At 41.9% G+C, this 20,454-nt stretch overlaps 2 protein-coding genes across 2 annotated transcripts in view; one reads left to right on the top strand and one right to left on the bottom strand.

Moving 5' to 3' along the window:
- GPLD1 (glycosylphosphatidylinositol specific phospholipase D1) overlaps positions 1 to 7,684 on the top strand; it is a 26,411-nt gene extending 18,727 nt beyond the window's left edge. The window contains exons 18-25 of the mRNA XM_075142835.1: positions 1,181 to 1,322; positions 1,900 to 1,999; positions 2,093 to 2,186; positions 2,779 to 2,955; positions 3,374 to 3,534; positions 3,799 to 3,825; positions 3,919 to 3,969; positions 5,191 to 7,684. Of these exons, the coding sequence (XP_074998936.1) occupies positions 1,181 to 1,322; positions 1,900 to 1,999; positions 2,093 to 2,186; positions 2,779 to 2,955; positions 3,374 to 3,534; positions 3,799 to 3,825; positions 3,919 to 3,969; positions 5,191 to 5,268 (830 nt within the window). The 3' untranslated portion in view covers positions 5,269 to 7,684. The remainder of the gene's footprint in view (positions 1 to 1,180; positions 1,323 to 1,899; positions 2,000 to 2,092; positions 2,187 to 2,778; positions 2,956 to 3,373; positions 3,535 to 3,798; positions 3,826 to 3,918; positions 3,970 to 5,190) is intronic.
- MRS2 (magnesium transporter MRS2) lies at positions 7,262 to 20,454 on the bottom strand. The gene is made up of 11 exons (XM_075142834.1): positions 20,256 to 20,454; positions 19,775 to 19,848; positions 18,222 to 18,258; positions 17,488 to 17,600; positions 16,849 to 17,022; positions 16,043 to 16,173; positions 15,237 to 15,353; positions 12,328 to 12,480; positions 11,143 to 11,260; positions 10,237 to 10,350; positions 7,262 to 9,105 (listed from the first exon to the last, which is right to left on the bottom strand). The coding sequence occupies exons 1-11, from the start codon at positions 20,452 to 20,454 to the stop codon at positions 8,995 to 8,997; spliced, it is 1,341 nt and encodes a 446-aa protein (XP_074998935.1). The 3' UTR covers positions 7,262 to 8,994.

Genomic DNA, 20,454 nt, shown 5'->3' with positions numbered 1-20,454 from the left:
TCTCCTTTCCCGGGGGCAGGGCTTTGCATTTGTCCTCGCTGAATTTTGTGAGGTTCCTGTCAGCCTGTTCCTCCAGCCTCTCTGGATCCTTCTGAATGATAGCACTGTCCTCTAGTGATAGCCCCTCCCCAATCTCCTGTCATCTGCCAACTTCATGAAGGGGCATGTTGTTGCCTTCTGCAGATCATTTATAAAAGTATTTAACAGAATGAGTGTAAAGATAGACCCCTGAAGGCACACTTGTCACAGGCATTCAGAGTATAACCCACTGACCGCTGCCCTGTGAGGGTGGTATCTCAGCCAGGTTTTTTCCATCTGGTTGTCCACCCATCCAGACTGCAGTGTCCAAACTTGGATACAAGAACATTGTGGGTGACAATGTTGAAAGCCTTGCTAAAGCAATGGATTCAACTGTGTATTAGTGATACCAGGGCAGACTCACGGGTCTTCCTTGGAAATTTGCAAATGTACCTCAAAAGATGAATTTTTATCATTCTGTATGCTCCTTCATGTGGCTAAAGAGGAATGCTACAAGTGAATACAGCTAGTGAGTACAGGTGATGAGGATTGTTGTGAATGAGGGAGGAGAGGCCACATATGGAGCTAAATAAAGTTAATAGCGGCTGGGCAAGATAGGCAGGTATTCAGAGCTTCGTCAGGATCACGTAATTGAGATTTCCAATAACACTTAATTTTTGTAGCTTATTCTACTTCATGTAAAATTAGAAACCACAAGGAAAATGGGTTTCAAAACACTGCTGACTGACATTTTTGCAAAACCAAAAGACAGAATGAATTATTTGAATTAAAGCCAGAATTATTTGAAGCTCCCCCGCTCACAACCCTTGAAGAATTACAGGTTCTGATAAACAGTTTCAATGCTGTCCTATCCCTAAGAAGGAGACACTAGTTTAGGGCAGACTTGACTGATAGCTTTCATGTATTTTGTGTAGGCTATTGCAAGGATTTAGAAGCAGGCGGTGTTGAATAAAGGCTTTCACCAGCCGGTACAGTTGCAGACCGAGCAAGCGAAGTTAGCAGTAACTGGTGCCATATCATGGACAGTGTCATTTTGCTTGTAGAAACTTGTTGTCATAGGATGAATCAGTGGAGGATTGCTAACAGATTTTTCTGTGCCAGGGTACACCAAGAGTTAATTCATATTTCTGTGGTCTGTCAGGACTTCTGTCAGTAGAGGATGCCAACTGGATGGTGAAGGGGGAAGAAAACTATGCTTGGTTTGGATTCTCACTTGACAGCTGCCAGCTGGAGAACGTAACATTGCTGCTGATTGGTAGCCCTACGTGGAAGAGTTGTGCTGGGTGTGTTGTGCATGACAGCTTGCTCTCCCCTCCATTCTGCCCTACTTCTACAGTGGTTAAGATTTGTAATAGATTAGACTTCCAGCTTTTCAGGAAGCTTCCTCTTTGTCCTGCTTAGAATATTTTTATTAAATTCCTATTTTTATGCCTTCATCCTTTCTCATGAAGGAGAGGGTGTGTCTTTAGACCCTTTATAGAGAGGTCTTTGTTATTTAGAGACACTTAAGAATTTTTTGGGTTTTCTTTGGGGGGGGTGAGGGGGCACAAAAATGCTAACAGGTAAGCATGCCTAAAATAATCCTAGAGACAGCACTTAGGTTGAGGTAGCATTTTTAAAAGTAAACTGAACACAAAAATGTACTGGGTGAAAAAGAAGTGAATAGACAGACCAAGTCTGTGCCCTAAGTGTTTTGTACCTAGTTAGAACAAGCATGGGAATTACTAAAAGAGGTTTGTAGAATTTGGCAGCCACTGTTATTCCAAACGAAAAGGGGAAGATATTTTAAGAGGAGCAATCCTAGCTGAATGTACAAAAATATGTTGTTACATACAAATATATTTTGCATTGTAATTCAAGCTGCAATCCCTTCTCATTGGATGTCAGACAGAGTGTTGGGAAGGTGTATGGGTATAACCCACCAAGCACAGAGCGCTGGTTTGCAGTAACTGGAGACAAGGTAGGGCTCCTTCTGTAGTATGGGACCTTATGAATAATTTGAAATTAAGTGACATTCTGTAGAAATGACATAGGTCTTTTAAAAATCTAACAGGCAATGGGCAGAATGGGTTTGTCTCTGGCCAGTGGTGTGATGTCTGTGGCTGGGATCACAAGGACAGTTTTGGTGGTGGGTGCACCTACTGCAGGTATGTCCTTCTGAAAATTGCAAACCATTTCTGCTTTGGGATGTTTGTTTGTTATATAGCTGGAGGATAGATACAAAATTAAAAGTTAGAAAAGGGACCTTTTAATTGCCACATAATTTAAAAAAAAAAAAAAAAAAAAGAAAAGAAATAATCACTCTAATCACCTACGGGCCTTACCTGTAGAGTCCTCCGTACTATGCCTCAACTTCAGTGGGTGTTTTCCTTCCATAAAATTAGTTTAGCAGCATTATTACCTTGCATTATTTATGTAGCAGTGATTTGCTAGTAGACTGCATATTTCTTGGAACCAAAACAACACAGTATTTTGTGCTTACTCTGGCAGTAGGTAGTAAGAAATTAGACAAGTCAAAATGTAGAACTCTAACTTGAATCCATTTTTCCCCTACTACTATTGCTATTGTTTCTATGCTAATTAATGTTAATGCCATATAACATTTGATATTATTCATAAATTATATTAATTTTGTCCATGTTACATAATGCCGGTATTATCTGCTGTCAATGTAGTGCAAGTACCAAACCTAAGTTCCTATGTCTGATGCTCAACTTCTGTAACTTCTTTTTTTTCCAGATAGCCTGTCTAGGATTTCATTTATATCCTCAGTGCTGCACCAAGCTGGACTGGCTCTGGTATACGATCTGACAGGCAGCACCAAGCCTTCTTTGCTCAGCACATTCAGTGGGGACAGGAGGTTTTCTCGCTTTGGAGGAGATGTATACTTAAGTGACCTGGATAATGATGGACTAGGTAAAGCTTGATGAATCTAAATCAGAGGTGAAATGTTTTACTTTTGCCAATGGGAAGACTGGTCACCTACATATTCATACAAGTGCTAAATTCAGTCTGCTTCTTCAGTTGACATTGAGGCACTTAGGGACATGGTGTAGTGGGCATGGTGATGTTGGGTTGATGGTTGGACTCGATGATCTTAGAGGTCTTTTCCAACCTTAATGATTCTATGATTCTATGTACAAGTATTTCATTGTGCCTTGTGGGGAGGCATCTCTGAAATCCCAAGCAACTTAGTCAGAAATTGAAATGTTTTATCTGTCATCATTAATAGGAATTGCGGCATCTAGAGGTAATGTAGATGCCAACTCTCTCGTGTTTTGGTTTAGCATTATTTCACTTCTGATGTGTTATGTCATACTTGTAATATTTGCAGATGAAATGATTGTGACATCCCCACTGCGAACTAACGATATCACCACAATACCGTTTGGTGGGGCAGCTGGCCGTGTTTACATTTACAATGGAAAGCAGGCATCCTCAGGGAATGTGACAGGCCACTGCAAATCATGGATATCTCCCTGTCCTGAGGACTGGGTAAGAAAACATAAAAGTGAAATCAGGACATGAGGTCATAATGACAGCTAATTAATTACATCCAGTGCAAATATCTGGTGCATGCTGACTTGGTTTCAGAAAACAGAAGGTTACTTATGTTTCTGAATCTGTGTGATTTGGCTCCTCCTATTCTTTCTTGAATTACTTTCCTCTTTAGGAGCCAGGGTTATTGCACTGGTCTTCTACTCTCCTAGTGTGGTTCTCTCCACTGACTTTTTATTTTCTCATTTTTTTCTTCTTCAGGCACAGTATGTCCTGATTTCTCCTGAGGTAAGTAACCAGAAAACAAACTACTGAGAGAAATGAAAAAGTCCCACTTTAAAAAAAACTAACAGCATTATAACAAGCAATGTTATTTTACAGGAACTATCAAGATTTGGGAGTTCTGTTATCACTGTGAAATCTGAAAGAAAGGTGAGAAAAATTACAGTTGTCGGTTGCTTCGTAACATCTTTCTACCTCACTTGCATATAATAGCCAACACCTCAGATATGTATCTTACTCATTTGCAGAAGTCTTAAGTGCTTTACATAGAATTAAGTTTTCATTTAAGTCACGCTCAGAACTGATAATTAAAACCATTTTATAGGTGGATGGAGTTGTCAAAATTTTGGCACCTGACACTTGAATTGAAAGAGATGGCTTTAAAGTGGCCTGAAATCTAAACTACTTAGGAGTTTGCTGAAAGGTTGCATGGTAAATCAAGTGTAGGTGCCAACTGGCTTTACTGCTCATGCCAACCTGTACGCAGAGTGGATGCTCAGCTATGGGGTAAGCCAGGCACCGAACCACCCCTCTCATTTAATATTTACGGGCTCGCTGTCCTAGCTATCGCTTGCAGCGAATGCCGTTCATGTCAAGTATTTCCAAGCACAGAGAGGCCCAGTTCTTACCTGAATGATTTTGGATGTGGTTGTGTACCCATTTCTCTTTGTTTCCCTCAGATGCCCGTTATTTTTACCAAAAGTCAATCCCTGTGTTTGTATGATACACTGAGGAACCTTTTTTTCAGCTTGAAGGTTACTGAGTGCTCGTTCAGCTGAGGGGATCCAGTGTCCTGCTTACTCTGCCGTAACCTGTGCGAGAACTGAGGTTCTCCGTGTGAGAACTGAGAAAGCCTCAGTACTAGGCTGAGGAGGTGTGCGACTGGGCTTCAGCAAATGGTGTTTGACTTCTTGCTGTTAAAACATGCAATGGAGAAACACCTGGAAATGTAAATGCTTTTAAACTAGGTTAGGGTGCATAATCCAACACCTGAAACAAAGGCATCGCTGATGGTTTCTGCGTGAGTGCAAGTGAGGCCGTTCTCCAAACAGTTGCGTTCCTTTGCCATGGCACCAATCCAGTCCACACTCCAGCCTCATCTGTATTGATCTTACCTCTGAGAAATAGTTTACATTGGTGAGAGATTTATTTGACTGGTTCCAGCTTCTTCCAGTTCCCCAGATGAAACAAAGTCTGTTTGCCAAATCGTTTTAACCGCTATTCTGATGAGGTGGGTTGCTCTATTGTTTCTCCTCATCACATTTCTGTGTGACACTAATGACATGGACAAAATCTGGTTTCCATTAGGAAATGGAGGCAGTCATGCACCTGCAGTTGCATTTTGCTAACCTTTGTTCTGTGTCTCTGCAGAAAGAAGTTGTAGTGGCAGCAGAGAGAAGTTCGGCGAAAGCTCGACTTGGTGGAAGGCTTTTTGTCTACTCACTCTAAAAGTTCATGGTAGCCTTTAAGACCAGGGCACAGCTGGTCTTTTATTGAAGAATCTTTGTACTATCTGTGATATTTTTCTTAACCCATACAAACTATCAGAGCACATGACAGCAAACTTTTGATAGATAGATGTCCCAGATAGCTAGATAGGGTCCTACATAGTATTGAGGGAGGGAGAGTGGTCACTGTTTTTAAGGGGAATATGAGCATTCACGGCGGTTTGACTTACCAAAACTACGTCAGTCATGTAAAAGCACAAATTAATTCTGTTGTGAACAGTAGCATCACTTAACCTAGAACAAGCAAGCTGGTCTGAAAACCTTTTAGAAGCTGAAATGAGCAGGTGGCTAGATTTTGGTAGTAGTATTTGGCTGTATAAGGAATGTTCAGTGGTCACCTTCTTTACTGGTCAGATTTGAGTATTTTCTTGACAAAACCATGCTGTCAAAATAATAAGCATGGAGGAGGGGCAGCTCTAAGCCAGACAGAAAGGTGGGTGCCAATCAAAAGGACTGCCTCTGTCTCTAGCAAGTCTTGAGGCCTGCATTCAGGGTGTAGAACAGCTGGGATCGCCCAGGGAGAAAAGCGCAAGCAAGACTGATTTTTAGGAAATGCTTTTGCTTTTGCACTCGTGGCTGAGACTACTCTGACACCCTTTTTTTGTGTTTTTATGTAGAATTCCATGACCATGGTAACTTAGAATTATTAACAGCTTTTACTGTTAACAGTATTGTCTTCAACTAATTAACACTAATTTTGTATGATGCAGGTTTAACAGAGTGTGCATCAATTATCTATTAAACAACTTGAGTAGCAAGATGTGATGCTATTATTACCAACACTAGTCCATAGACACATATGTATATGTATTTTCTCTCTCTTGCCCCCTTCACAAAACATAAACCATTATTTTTCTTTCAAATAACACAAGTCAGTGGAATAGCACAGAATTCTAAAGGTCATACTCCAAGTTACCTTCTTAGGAATCATCTCTCTCAGGGAGGTTGTTTTTTTTAAAAAAAAATGGCAAGGTGAACATTAGCTTCATGTATAATGTGTTCTGACATCTGTTTTGGGGACTTTACTTGCCCAAATAGCAGAACACTTTAAAAAGTTTAAACTCTCAACTTCATGAAAGAAGTTACTGGGTGGAACTGGGACCACAGCACTTGCCTTACATATCTGTGAACTGTGGTGTGAGGCAAAACAAGCAGTGTCTTTATAAGGGCAGAATAAAAAGAGTTTTCCTTTTTAAATGAAAATTCATGAAACAGTATGTTCTGTAGCAATTCCATTCTGAACATACAGCCTCCACTGGCTTTGGTTTTTTCTATGTATGATCTCAGAGGAATTCTATTGCATATGAATGCACGTCATGGTTTAACCCGGCAGGCAGCTAAACAGGACACAGCTGTTCGCTCACTCCCCCCCACAGTAGGATGGGGGAGAGAAGCGGGGTGGGGTGGGGAACAGGAAAGTAAGATTTGTGGGTTGAGATAAAGACAGTTTAATAGGACAGAAAAGGAAGGGAAAATAATAATGGTAAAAGAATATACAAAATAGGTGATGCACAATGCAATTGCAAATGCCAGTTCCCGAGCAATGGCCCCCCTGGCCAGTTTTCCCCTAGTTTATAAACTGAGCATGACATCATATGGAGTGGAATATCCCTCTGGCCAGTTTGGGTCAGCTGTCCTGGCTGTGTCCCCTCCCAGCTTCTTGTGCATCTCCAGCCTCCTTGCTGGCAGACCATGAGAAGCTGAAAAGTCCTTGACTTAGTGTAAGCACTGCTCAGCAACAACTAAAACATCAGTGGGTTATCAACCTTATTCTCATGCTAAATCCAAAACACAGCACTATACCAGCTACTAGAAAGAAAATTAACTCTATCCCAGCCGAAACCAGGACAATGCATTTTGATTACCTGAATTGTAAGAAAACCATTAAACACTTGCACATGTCTGTAGAAAGGCAGTCTTCTAAAAGATGTGTCTGTCTTTCAGTGCTTTTATTGTGCTTTGTCAGTTATGTACAGGAAAAGGAGTCAATACAGGTCACAGAAGCCTCTCTGCACAAAAGACAGAGCTTGGAAAGCTTATGTGAAAGCCTCCCAAACAGCTCCAGCAACACACTTCAGTCCTGGCCTAATGCAACTACAAATTGGTTGTAAACGTCAGCATCCATACTCCTTTCCGCACAGGGATTTCCTGGGGTTTATCAGCCAAGGTATGTGAGCCATTGTTTTTTCCACTGGACTGCTCAGTTTAGAGATTTTTTACATCTCTACCTGCTAAGCAAAACGGCTGCAAAAAATTCAGCTGAAAAATTCAACAACATTACAAACCCCATTAATTTTCTCACCTTCTCATGCCTTTTATATCTGTAGTTGAAGTCACACACAGAGCAAGAACAACTGTTTGAAAATAATTACATACAACTGATTTTAACCAAACTAGGATCACCGACCTGCATAATTTTAATTTATGTATCTTTTCATGTCCATTTTTGACTCCTTAGTCCTGAGTAAAAATGTTCACAGCTACAGTTATTGTCTGCCAGTACAGTGGTTTATCTGGTGGCACCTAACGAGCTACTCACTGTATGTAACAGAGAGGTTAAAAAAAACCAAACAAGAAATAGACAGTTTGTGACCTGATTTAGGAGGATTTCATGCTCCCTCTACAGACTGAGAGAAACCAGTGGAGAACTACGCCCTCAGAGCTCAGAAGTAAGTCCTACAAATAGCGGGCATAAGAATTTTACTCTTTCCTTCAGTCCATCACAGGACACCAGGCTTCCACACCCTTTACTAACCCGGCTACTTACTGTGGTGCAGACTAGTCCATGCTTTGCCTTGTCTTCTTGGAGAGAAAAGAGAGAAAGCGGAGCCCAGCTTAAGAGAAACCAACAATGGGTCTGGCGATTTTTACCAGCATTTGAATCAGTCCTTATGACAACATGAGGAGTTGTTAAACTGCAGCTGTATCAATGCACGTTGAAATAGTGGCAGACAGCACGCACAAGTGTGCGTTATCAATAGGCCCGCTTTTCCTGTTACTAAAACTGCATACGTTTTAGGCCTACATTGTTAAGGAATACCCAAGATAAGTAGCTACATGTCAAAGCCTGTTATTGCTCACTTAAAGTAAGGGAAACTATTATTTCTGGTTACTGCCAATTTAGAGGTGATGCTTCACAAGAGATGCAGGTATGCTTTTTGCTTTGGAAAATCTGTTCTCTGCAATTAAGTAGAGCCTTAAAAAATCCATTAAAAAGGCCAGGTTTAGGGTGGATTTTTCTTTGACATTTGGGGTCAGATTCCTAAATCTGCAGCTCAGAACCAGAATTATTGATGAATGCTGACTGCTGTCATCCTTTAAGCTGAAAATACTGTTCTAAGAAAGGCCATTATGTGAAGAAGTATTTGACAGAAACACTTGAAATGAGAATGCCCCAAAAATAAGTACATATAAGTGATACAGAAAACTAATGGAACATACATGGGGTGGAGGTGAGACTACTGTGGAAAGCATGTTGCTGTTTTCCCTTTTGTTTCTCTCCTTTTGTGTGTGAGCATCAAAATCTCTCCATAAGTTTTTGGCACAAAATATATATTAAATTAGCAAGTTTAGAAATTCTTGCAGTTTTCAGTAAGGAAGAACAAATGCAAGGAAAGTGTCCAAAGTCCACCCTGTAACAGTAAAAGTCTCTTCATGCCTGCTGTTCCTATTGGTTTGTTAACGTGCTTCTGCTCAGCCCAAATGTTTCTGCTTTAAGGTTGTTTTTTATCTCCACTCTTCCAGCTGCTGGCTGGGATTTTTTCAAAACTGCAGGAACCTAGACAAGACACAAACCAGCCTGTGATTACATGAGAAGCTGCTCTATATGCAGCAGAAGGAAATCAAGCTTCAGAGAGGCCTGAACCCTGATTTTTCTCCTCTGATTTTTCAGAACACTGTCTCTGGCTTCTCACTCCCTAATGTCTTTCAGTACATTTCTCCAAACCAGAGTCAGTATGTGCTGGAGTTAAGTTTTGAGCAACACTTGAGGATAATCCAGTTAGTTGTAGCCATAGTCAACAATCCACAACAAACTACTTCCATCTGCCTCTTAGTGGCAAGGGAGGAGAGGGAAGAAGGGGAGTTTATCTGGGTCTCCCTTTCTTTCTTTTGTCACTTGTAGCAACTTAACTTTTGAATCCACCAATACTTCCCTGCTATAAATATTAGAGTGCAGAATAGAGGTAGACAATACGGTCCCACAGGCTTTGGCAGGAAAGAGTAGTCAACAGGGAAAATGACCCAAACAAAATCTTGCTAATCGGAAGACTGTCTTCTTGGAAATCTTCGTACAGCTTGGTACAACAGGGGTCTGTGATGCTATCAGCATCAATGGCAAAGACCGCTGGTGTGTGTGTGAGGAGCCATTACAAACTTCGGATAGGGAGTCAGGACTTCACAACCATGGCATCATTCTCCAGAGAGATGTTACAGCTAGCACCTGTCCTCATCTTTTTATCTTTACCTTCTCTTTTACAAGACAGGGACTACAGATCCAGAGTTTGTATGTGGGTGGGAGGAGGAGGGCAGCATCTGTTATGTCCCTCACTATGAACAGACTGCTGCAGCAGCTGAGAAGGGAAATCAGGGCTGCTTCTACCATTAGCCTCAGCTTCCCCTGGGCTGCCAGGTGAAAGTAAATACAGCATGTCTCAAGGAAGAGCCTGCAGCTTCCCTTCTGGCAACAGTGAGCAGTATCTTACTGCTCAAGTGTATCTTTGCCAGTGCTGGGACTTCCCACCTCATTCAATCCAGCTAGGGAGAACCCTCTCCTTTGTCAAGGAGCAAGACACTGAGCTGAATTCCCCCATGCTCTGTGGCCCACCCCTCTACAACGGCTTATTTCCTGCTTCAGAAATGGACTCTACATGCAGAGTCTGAAGCAGAAACCCTAGCCAGCCATACGTACGTGAGGAGGTAGTGGAGGTTCTAGGTGCCGCCCAAGGAAAGAAAGCAAGCGTCGCCATATCAGACCGCTTCCCAGAAACATAATCCCCGTCACCAGCCAAAATATTCTGGGGTCCTACCGACAGAACGTTCCCATTAGTCATGCAACACCCTCTTCAGAAAAGGGATTATCCAAAGATAACCTCTCACTCCCCACCAGTGTTCTCCTTCTTTATGGGAGGAAGTGGTAAACTCTCTACCATCAACAGCCAAACCCCACCTTGGGAAAAGGGCTGTTTCATAGCAAAGCATTTTATTTAGGAATCACCCTAGTGTATTCTGTTCCTGTCCCATGCAGTTTTCCTTCCTTCATGGGGAAGTTTGGAAATTCAACCCTTCTATTTAATGGATTTGGAAAGGAAGAAGTCTTTGCTTTGTTTTGGTTTTTTTTTGTTTTAAAGATAGCATGTGCAATTGTAAATTTGTACCCTCCAGTCTAGGTATAAACATGTAATTCACAGTAGAGTACTTCCTCTGATGTACTGGAAATGCCCTGGCTGCTTGCCAGATACCCTTGTATCTGGAAGACAAAGCTGGTCTTTTCAGAAGAATAGATGATCATTAAAGAAACCTTAATACTGCTTTATAGTCAGTTCTTATACAACCATAAATTTGTCTTCCCGTTTCCTTTCCATGGACATTACATAGAAAAAAGGCTGCCATACTGTGCAGTTAGCCATACAGTAATTTGCTTACAAAAAAAGTGACTGCAAGAACACATGAATCACTAGACTAAGTTATGTTCATACACTAATATAAATCTGGAGCTTTACCTATGGAAAGAATGAAGTTGCACTGAATATAAAATGCACTGTCAGAGTAGGGCCCATGTTTTATATCACTGATAAAAGCAGCACTTGTTCCTTACCTCTTCAAGAGATGACTCCAAGTTCATACCAAATGCAACTCCTATGAGTCCAAAGAGAGAGAGAGAGAAAGTCCCCATAGTCAGCTGCAAGTTCAGCCTCATCATCACATTACGGTGGCTAAAGAAGGGAGAAACATCTGTAAGGGGAACCCAAAAATTGATTTGCTGCCTAAATTCTCAAATTCCATACAGCACGCACTAAAACCAAATAGTAAAAGAGAGGAAATCATGCAAGAGGAATTAGGCAACCCAGTATCAAAGCTCATGAAACAACAGGATGAAGAGGCTATCATTTTGAAATTACTGCACCAGGATACCTCTAAGGCAGCAGGTTCTGCTTAATCATCGGCAGACTTTCCAGTATTGCTCACTTCTTAGAGGTATATATACACAGAGTAACAGTAAATTTCCACAGAAATTTGTGTTCTCTCACCACTAACTGGCTGGAATTTTTATGTCCGTATTCACAAGAAACAAAAATTTACTGTTACCTTGCAAATGAATATACTTACAAAGAAGTAGAGTTGGTAAATGCTGCAGACTATAAACTTGAGCCTGTTTTGGAGAATTCCATATTCAAGTCTTCCCCAAAAGGATTTTTGTGGTTTCCTGATGCAGCATCCACCAATTGCTTCTACAGATAACTCCCCAGTAAAGAGGAGAAAGAATATTAAACACTGACCTCAGAGACAGAGTGGCATGTGCTTGCGAATGCAAGCTACAATTATTTTTCATCAAGAACGCTGACTAGTAGTGAAAACTATAGCATACAGAGAGAGAAAATACTTGCTCCAAAGTTATGCATTCTTGTATCGCTCCATAGAGTGATAATGCAACTTGTACTGAACACCTGAGTAGCCTAGCCAGACTCTTCAATAATTCAGTTTTGCTGAGTTAAGAGTAAACTTTCCTGAGTAGAATTTTATTTTGCCCCTAAACTTGCAGACATTTCCTTTAGTGAATAGCTCCCCAGAAGGATCTAGAGAAGCCTGGTTTCTCCTGCTGGGGAAAACTGATGCCTAGCTAGAGAGGTTTTTGCACGTACTAATTAAGGTATCTTGTTGCTTTGCTTTATCCAGTTCACTGATAAGAAAAGTGCAATGCAGCTTCTTGTAGGCAGATTTGAGACTAGGCAGCATTAAATTCTGCTCAGCTTTTGGCAATCCAACAGATAGGGTAGCTAACCTGTCCAGGTTGATAAAGATTATGCTTTCTGAGTCATCAATCAGTACTCTGAGTTCACGAGCTTCATTTGCAAGATCTTCTGCTTGTCTGTAATAGTTCTCCAGCAGCAGCTCCATTTCCTCTGCATGGTCAATCCCAGATGTACTCTCCTCACTGTGAGCAACAATTTGTATTTTTCTGGTTAGCTACATGTTGTATACAAGTGTATTACTGATGTGTTAAGACAAGGCACATAACAGTTGTGGGGAACAGCCAACAAGAGTGCTGTTAGACACTAGATCTCAAAATCCAATCTTTTCAGTGAGGAACTTCCATCAATACCAACAGCTTAAAATAAAAGGCATATTTTTATATCTGATCAGCTGACTGATAGGCAGTCAATTATTTTGAGTAGAGCAGTTAGCACTCAATGTGCTCAAGGCATGCACAAGACCATAAATCTTACTTTTTCAGATATTAAAGAAAGTTATATAAATGTTATATTATTTATAAAGTTTATTTTACTATAAATGTTTATAGCATTATTAAGTTGTTATAAAGTGCTGACAATTTTGAAAGGAGATGCTTAATTACTTGGTGCCCTCAAGTGGTGGAAGCTGGTAACAGTGCAGTCCAAAACTCGAAGAATAAAACATAACCAAAAATCAACACACAAACAATTACACGGTGAGGGAGATGTTTTAGGTGTATATTAAAATAGTTTAGTTGTAAGATGTTTCAGCTATACACAGTAATTTCTGCAAAACATTTTGGGACCATGAAGCAGCTGAATAGTGAGCATCAAATGGAAGATGCTGCTCTCCTAAGCGAAGTCTCTCTTAGAGACTTTCACCCTACTTCATGGTTGGACTGCTGACACAGCAGCCTTCTCTGGAACAGGTATGTATCTTTCTGGTGCTGTACTCCATTGTTCACTGTGTAGATGAAAGCTGAGGCACCCGAGATCCACACGGGCTTGGAAACTAGCAGCAAAGCCAGGAAGATTCTCCACCGTTTTTTCTTTTGTGGTATGACCTCATTTCTCTAGAGAGACTAAACTTTTTAAAGAATCTCCTCCTGTCATTGCTGACTGTTAAAGGAACCTCTCTGAAATGGTTTTCCAAGAAAATAAGTGATATGTCTTAAGAATCGTAAGCTCCCTGAAGACCTTTAACAGAGCCCCTAGTTTCTCTCTTATGGGGCAGAAACTTTTGAGTTAGCTAGGCTGGTTTTAAAGGCCTTCGGACCTTGAGGTTTTTACTACATGCAGATGAGAGGAGCTGCAGACTTGAAAGCCTTTGAGCACTATCATCTGCTGTATTACGGATTCAGCTCAAGGTCTTATTTGATGAGTATCTTTACAACGGCTCCTCTGTAGATATACAAAGGGAAACAACAGGCATACAGACTTGAAAACAACTGCCACCTGATTTGCTTTCATTAACTAGCCTCCATCGGTCTCATGAGTCTTCGACAGTCTGCCATCCCTTCACACAAAAATACGATGTCTGCCTCACCTTGTCTTTCTGGGCTCAGCTCACCATTCCTGCTGCAAATGATCTCTGACGGCACCTATATGCCTAACTGGGTTCCTTCACACCTCCTCAGGCTTCTTGAGTTCACCAAATACCAGGCATCACCTGCATCAATCCTGGAGCCAAAAGAGCTGTCCACACACTGCCAGCCTGCCTGCAAACCTGCTGTCGTGGCTAGCGATTCCTGGTGTGCCTCGCGCATGGACTGCCTCACTGCATCCTGCAGCATGGCTCCAGCACACTTTACGCAAACTCCCACCACTTCTACCCTTGTGCAATGGTGTCTGAAAGAAGGGATGATGACAGGTTTCTCCTGGCATGAGCGTGTAAGGTGACCTTGGTATCTTTCCTAGATGTTCCCTACACATTGTCTACCGTGAGGCGAGAAGAGATTTGCCAGCAGCTTGTATTAAGTCCAAAGGAAGGCTATGAGCAAAACCAGGACAAAGACCAGCTGCTGGCTCAGGAGCAGGCTGGAATTCAGAGCCCTCTGGATACTGCTCCAGCAGATGCATTAGAAATGCAGACCGCGTCCCGCTTCTGGAATAGTGAGTTTCTGCTGCACATTTAGACTAAGCTCCGCAGGGCAATAAACTGTCTCCTGATTTCAAACCCATGCTACTGTGTGAACAGTATCAATATTCATATGCAATGTAGTTAGGCAAAAGTATTATTCAGCAACTTCACAAAGGACCCTGAAAGGTAGTTTCTGTTATCTGCTTAAACATAAAACATGTCTGTATGCCCAAGATTTAAATACAATTCAGCCCAAAACATACTGGAATCTGATATACATTATCTTTTTGCTTTTTAGTTTTTGTTAAAGCGACTGCTGCTGCTGCTGTGTGCCATCTTTCACCAGAATTTGAGAGAGTGCAATAGGACTATTTCTGCATGTACATTTTTCCTGAAATGCTGCTCTTCAGGTGCCCAAGATTGCTCCAGGGCCCCTTTCCTTCAGGTTCTGCTGGTGAGCAAAAAGCTAGAAGCAAGGTGTTCAGAACACTTCTAACAAAGGAAGTGTGATGTCTAACCTATTCAAGACAAGCCTTAAAACCTGCCTCTTCATTTTTTTGGTGAAACTGAAGAAAATTCTCCCTGAAAGTGTTAATTTGCTTTTCCTCCTCCTGCCGTCCTGCTCCCATCCCATTACATACTAGATGAGCTGGCCTGTTACACCAAGAACTATACTATTTGAAACTGCACAATATGACTAGTGCTAACGAAGTCCCTCTCCAAAACGGCAAATACAATGATTTCTGAAGCATGAGCGCTTCAAAAAATTAGAAAGTCTTTTTCTTTCTGCTTTTTGGCAGGGAACACCCAGTTTAGTGTTCAAGTTCTCCTTAAACAAAACACAGTTACAAAAAGTATGTGGTTTCAAAATATACATACAATACTTGTGGATCAGTCCATTTAGACAGACAGAGCTCTTCTATTAATTCTTCTTCATCTAAGATCTCCAGAATTGTTTCTTTGAAAACTTTAAGATCTGTTTCCAGTTCTGACAAGCTGAAGAAAGAACAGGCAAAAGGTCAAGTAACCCCCACTGGCACCAGTGCACAAAGGTAATCTCTAAGTGAGTTTGCCAGCCATCACCCTCGCCAGACGGAGTGGCCAGGGAAGACTTCCTTGCAGGGTTCTAAGAGCTCCTTCAAAAAATTCTCTACAGGCCACATGCTTAGAGGTGGCAGCGATCTGTCTGGGGACCAGCGAGCTACAGACACACATTAAAAGGGATTCAGATGCGTCTCCTGGATATATTCGTAAGTCAGAAGCACTCCGTGAGCATGTAGCGAGCGCATATTTGCACTGTCACACCAGAGCGGCTAATACATGAAGGTACCAGTATATTAGTACTGGTAACCTTAAAGCATAGATCCAAAGGCTAATCTTGTTTTACATTCTGGGGAACATTTTCGTGATGTTATTTTGTTCTCTCAGGTATTATTTCGTTCTGTCAGATGGTATTTAAGAAGCTCGACTATATTTCTGACAACTCGGAATAGACTTCCCTTTTTCTGTTTTTCCGCGTATCATTAGGTATTGCGTACACCGATTTTTACATTTACAAATAAGATGTACAACCCAGCATTACAGTAATCTAGGAAATTAGTATTAGATACCATTTTTCTAACATTTCATTGCACATAATTTTCTATGGTCATCTTCTAGTCTCTTCACGGCTTACTCTTATTTACCTCTTGCCATTTTGCAGGAGAATGTGTAGTTTACTCCTATCCACAGACAAAAGCTTGGGGTCCACTAGAGCTTCCAGTGTCTCAAGGATCTGAGGCTGCAAAGTGTTAAGTCTCCCCTGCAGTTTGCTGATCTAGATAACAACATGATCCTTCATAAGAATTAAAGCAATCCCTTTAGAATGACTTGGGCAACTGACTCCTGTCTCTGAACACAGAATTCACAGTAATAGGCAGTTAACACAATCTGCTTTCCAATGCCTGGAAAATACTTGCTATAGGAATACCACTTACAAGATAAAGCCAGTGCAAAATACAGTATTTTATACAAGTGATCTGCACTGAAACCCAGTGACAACCACACCAATAAGGCTGATAAAGCTAAAGCACTATTTGTCTAGAAATGTCATATTAGCATTAGCAAGCACAGATTTTTAAGGATAGCTAGAAATCATTATCTGACTCCTGCCCAAGAGGCCAAAAACCTCAGCGCTTTTGTATGACTTCCATTGCAGCTACAGCATGTCTCTAGAAAGGTACTCTTGACTTGTTTTTTAATTGTCCAAATGATGGTGAAGCCATCGCATCCAATTAGCACTTTCTTGGGAAGGGAATGGAAACACACATACACACAAAACCATAAAAACTAAAGCAACAAAAGCCAAAACTAAAAAAGAGCTCCTACAGTTAAGTGCGGAATACATATACAAATGTGTATGTATAAACATTAACACAAGAATAAGATCATATTGTCCTTTCTATGAAGCAATGACTTCCAAAACAATTTAAATAAAAATGAGATAGCTCACCCGGTACTGCAGGATTGCTTCTATGGCTCGGAATTCAAAGGGCAGGGAATATGTAACTAGTTGACCTTCCCCAGCCAGCTGAGATGCTAGTTCATTGAAGAGCCAGTGTTCCAGATTTAAATTACGATAATCTAATATCAGAAGAAACTCCGGTGTTATGACAGCCTTCAAGAACTGAAAAAGACAGTACATGTAGGAGTCTGGGAAAAAAAAACTCTCTGACGATTTCTCATAACTCTGTAGTGCATTTGATAATTCAGGCTTTGATAAAGCCACTCTTCAGATGTCTTTTCAGGCAGGAAAATAACAGAATCTCATGCTAACTGCAAACTAGTGGATTCCCCATGGTTCAGACACAGCACTGTGCTAGTGGTGGTATGATTGAGAAGATGCTCCTCGTAAGCCTTTCCTTCTGTGACAATGTCAGTAATGTTTCTCCTGTGCTCAACTAGGAAAATGGTCATTACTATGTATTGTTGGTAAACCCATACCGCTGATCGCTAGGTAGAGCTCCAAAGACACATTTACTGCTGGACTGCATGTCATAGAAAGCTGGTATTAAAAGAACCATGCAAGAAAATGCAGGTAGGAGGATCAGACTCGGTTCAAGTTTACAGTCAGCTACAGGGAAACCATTACCTCCATTCTCATGATGATCCTGTTGTTCCTAGTTGCAATGCTCATTAGGTGCTGAAATCTTAGATCTCGAGCTTGAAGACCCAATTCTTGGTACAATTCTGTTTTCTTCTTTTCTATTATAAAAATATTTTCAGATGAAGACATTTAGGGGACAGGCATATATGTTCTGAAATTACATTTTAGTGTGTTACTAAGTCCTCCAAAAGAAAAAAAAGCTGTGCTATCTTTAAAATAGTTTTCCTCCCATTGATTCCTCAATGTAATTTATTTTTTACGAAGTTTAAGTTTTACAAGACTGTATCTTGAGTGGAAAGAGAAAAATCCTAGATATAAATGAAAAAGTTGGCCATGACAATTAATTTCATGTCAGAAAGCAAGTGACTTGTTTGAGAAAGCACATGTAATCCTACAGGAAGGGAAATACAAGGCAGGCAAAGTAGTATGCTGGTTAAAAGGGAAAAGACAAATTAAAAATTACCTTCCTGTGAGAGACGGTATGCGTTATTTTCAAAATATTACTTAAAAATATACAAAAATTGTAACAATAAAAATGCGATGAAGACCAATAGAAGGCAGCAAAACAGAGGAAACATCACAACATCCCAAATAAACACAGTGAAGTATCCCAAACATAATTTTCTATCCCATGTAGATTCCCAGTTGGGCTTTTCTGTATTGGAGAAGGAAAAAAGACAAACAAAAACCAAAGAAACAAAACTACAGTGAAAACTCACCAAAGTAGGTAGTGTTCCCCGCTTTGTCAAGCTTCATCTAAAAGAGTGGAAAAAAATATTTTTTTTTCACAAAACTACTATAAAACAAGAAATCAATTTCTAAAGTTGTTTGCACTTGCCTAGAAGTCAAATAGAAAATATTTTTGTTAAGAAAAAGCAACTTTTTATGCCCTCTCTTCACAGTTCATCCCAATTAAGAAAAATATTGCATCAAATTGCCACTGTATTTGTATACACACCAAACAAAACCAGTGTCATCTGCATGACCACGTTCCTACGTAAACCTTGGGAAGGAGGTGATTATCAGAGGATCAGACTTAGAGTAGAATAGAATAGAATAGAATAAACTATTTCAGTTGGAAGGGACCTACAATGATCATTGAGTCCAACTGCCTGATCACCTCAGGGCTGACCAAAAGTTAAAGCAAGTTATTAAGGGCATTGTCCAAATGCCTCTTCAACACTGACGGCACAGGGCACCGACCACCTCTCTAGGAAGCCTGTTCCAGGGTTTGACCACCCTCTCGGTACAGAAATGCTTCCTCATGTCAAGTCTAAACCTCCCCTGGCGTAGCTTTAAACCATTCCTAGGCATCCTATCACTGGGTCCCAGGGAGAAGAGATCAGCAGGGCATCTTACATTTCGGATTACAAATTTTGCTATTTCCTCTGGAGCACCCTGAAAAATTTACAAATAAAATTTAAAAAGTAAAGAGTACCACAAATTGGGTAGTTAAGCCTTATGCCCATGTCAAGTACTGCATTAACATGCTATTGAGCTGGTAACCTACACGTAAATCCTTCTTGTCTTAGCACTTGTCATTCAGATTATTCATTTAACACTTGTATCTCCTAGTAAAATTATTTTATTGGAAAAACTGCACTGTTTGGTTTATCAGAAAGTTTGCTGTTTCACTCATAAGCCATGTAGCTTAATTCCATATTACTGGCTTTAAAAATAACTTTCTGTGAATTAAACATACCTAAGCATACATTTCCAGCAGAGCTGCAACAGGGGTTACATGGCCACAAGGACCTAGCTGCACGCACCTTGTCGGAGAATGCTTTTCATTCTCAACACGGAGGCCTTACCTTCCCTCACATGCACTAATAACGTCAATCAAGCAGTTTGCAAATGGCTTTCAGACTCATTTTAAAAAAGAATATATAGAGAGCTTGTTTTTCCCCAAATCCTACATTTGCTTAGAATTGCAGCTACCAAAGCACAGGAATATTTTTAAAAGGCATTAGCAAGCTTTGACAAGCTCAACAAGAAACCTTCTGACTGCAGCACTTCTAAGAGTTGAGCTGCCTTCACAATTAAAGCAAGAGAACTTCCAGCAGACGCTGGATCTTAGAAAAACATCTTGATGAATGCTGTATACCATAACTGGTCCCCAAGTCAGAATACCTTAAACCAACAATTTAGAACTTGGATGTTCTCTGAGAGACTAATCCATCTGCTCTTATGATGCTTTAATTAAAAAAAAAGAAAGAGCCCCACCACCTTGCACAAGCTGCCTGCGTTGGTGTAAAGGCCTGCACGTACTTACCACTGCAAACACAGGAGACACGCTAGCTAAGGTGGCCTGGGAGGCCTCTGTGGTGGCACGTTGATAAAATTTACCTGAAGAAAGACAAGACACTTCTACTTCCAGCACACTGCACTTTGCCTTTAATTACGCGGTGCCCTGCTATAAGCCAGCTGCATAACGCACTGGCGCAGAAGCATCGATCATGACAAGGCCCCTGAGAACCCGACACCCGCCCAGCAGAGCCCGGGCAGGAGCCCGACACCGCACCGAGCGCAGCCACTGCAGCTACTGCCGGTTCGGCTTCCCAGTCCGCGGCCGGGGTGTCACCCTTCCTCCCTCCCTCCCTTCCCGCCCGCGGGCCCGCACAGCGAGGCCTGCCGGGGCGCACAGGGAGGGCCACCGCCGTCTTGCGGGACCAGGGCCCGGCGGGGCCTGGCCGCAGGGGCCGGCCGGCGGCAAGCCCGGCCCGGCCCGCCCCAGCCCCAGCCCCGCCGCTTACCCGCCCAGCGCAGCCCCCGGGCGCACGGCGGCACGGCCTCCCCCGCGGGCCGGCCCTGGCCCGGCGGCAGCCCCAGGCCGGCCCGCAGGCGGGACCCGCCGCCCGCCGCGCCCGCCCAGCCGCGGGGCGCGCAGCAGCAGCCCCGCGCGGCCCCGCGGGGGCGGCCCAGGGCGCGGGGGAGCAGAGCGGCGCGCAGCAT

The sequence above is a fragment of the Calonectris borealis genome, chromosome 2, assembly GCF_964195595.1.
Source record: "Calonectris borealis chromosome 2, bCalBor7.hap1.2, whole genome shotgun sequence".
NCBI classification, from domain to species: domain Eukaryota; kingdom Metazoa; phylum Chordata; class Aves; order Procellariiformes; family Procellariidae; genus Calonectris; species Calonectris borealis.
Note: the sequence above shows the minus strand (reverse complement) of the source record. Positions and strands in the feature narration are given on the sequence as shown.

Coding starts and splice junctions, on each gene's coding strand:
- MRS2 (XM_075142834.1), bottom strand. CDS start 20,454: ATGCTGCGCGCCGCTCTGCTCCCCCGCGCCCTGGGCCGCCCCCGCGGG. Junction 15,354..16,042: donor CTCCTGCAAAATGGCAAGAG/GTAAATAAGAGT, acceptor TTCTTTCTTCAG/CTTGTCAGAACTGGAAACAG. Junction 9,106..10,236: donor AACCTCCACTACCTCCTCAC/GTACGTATGGCT, acceptor TGTCTTGTCTAG/GTTCCTGCAGTTTTGAAAAA.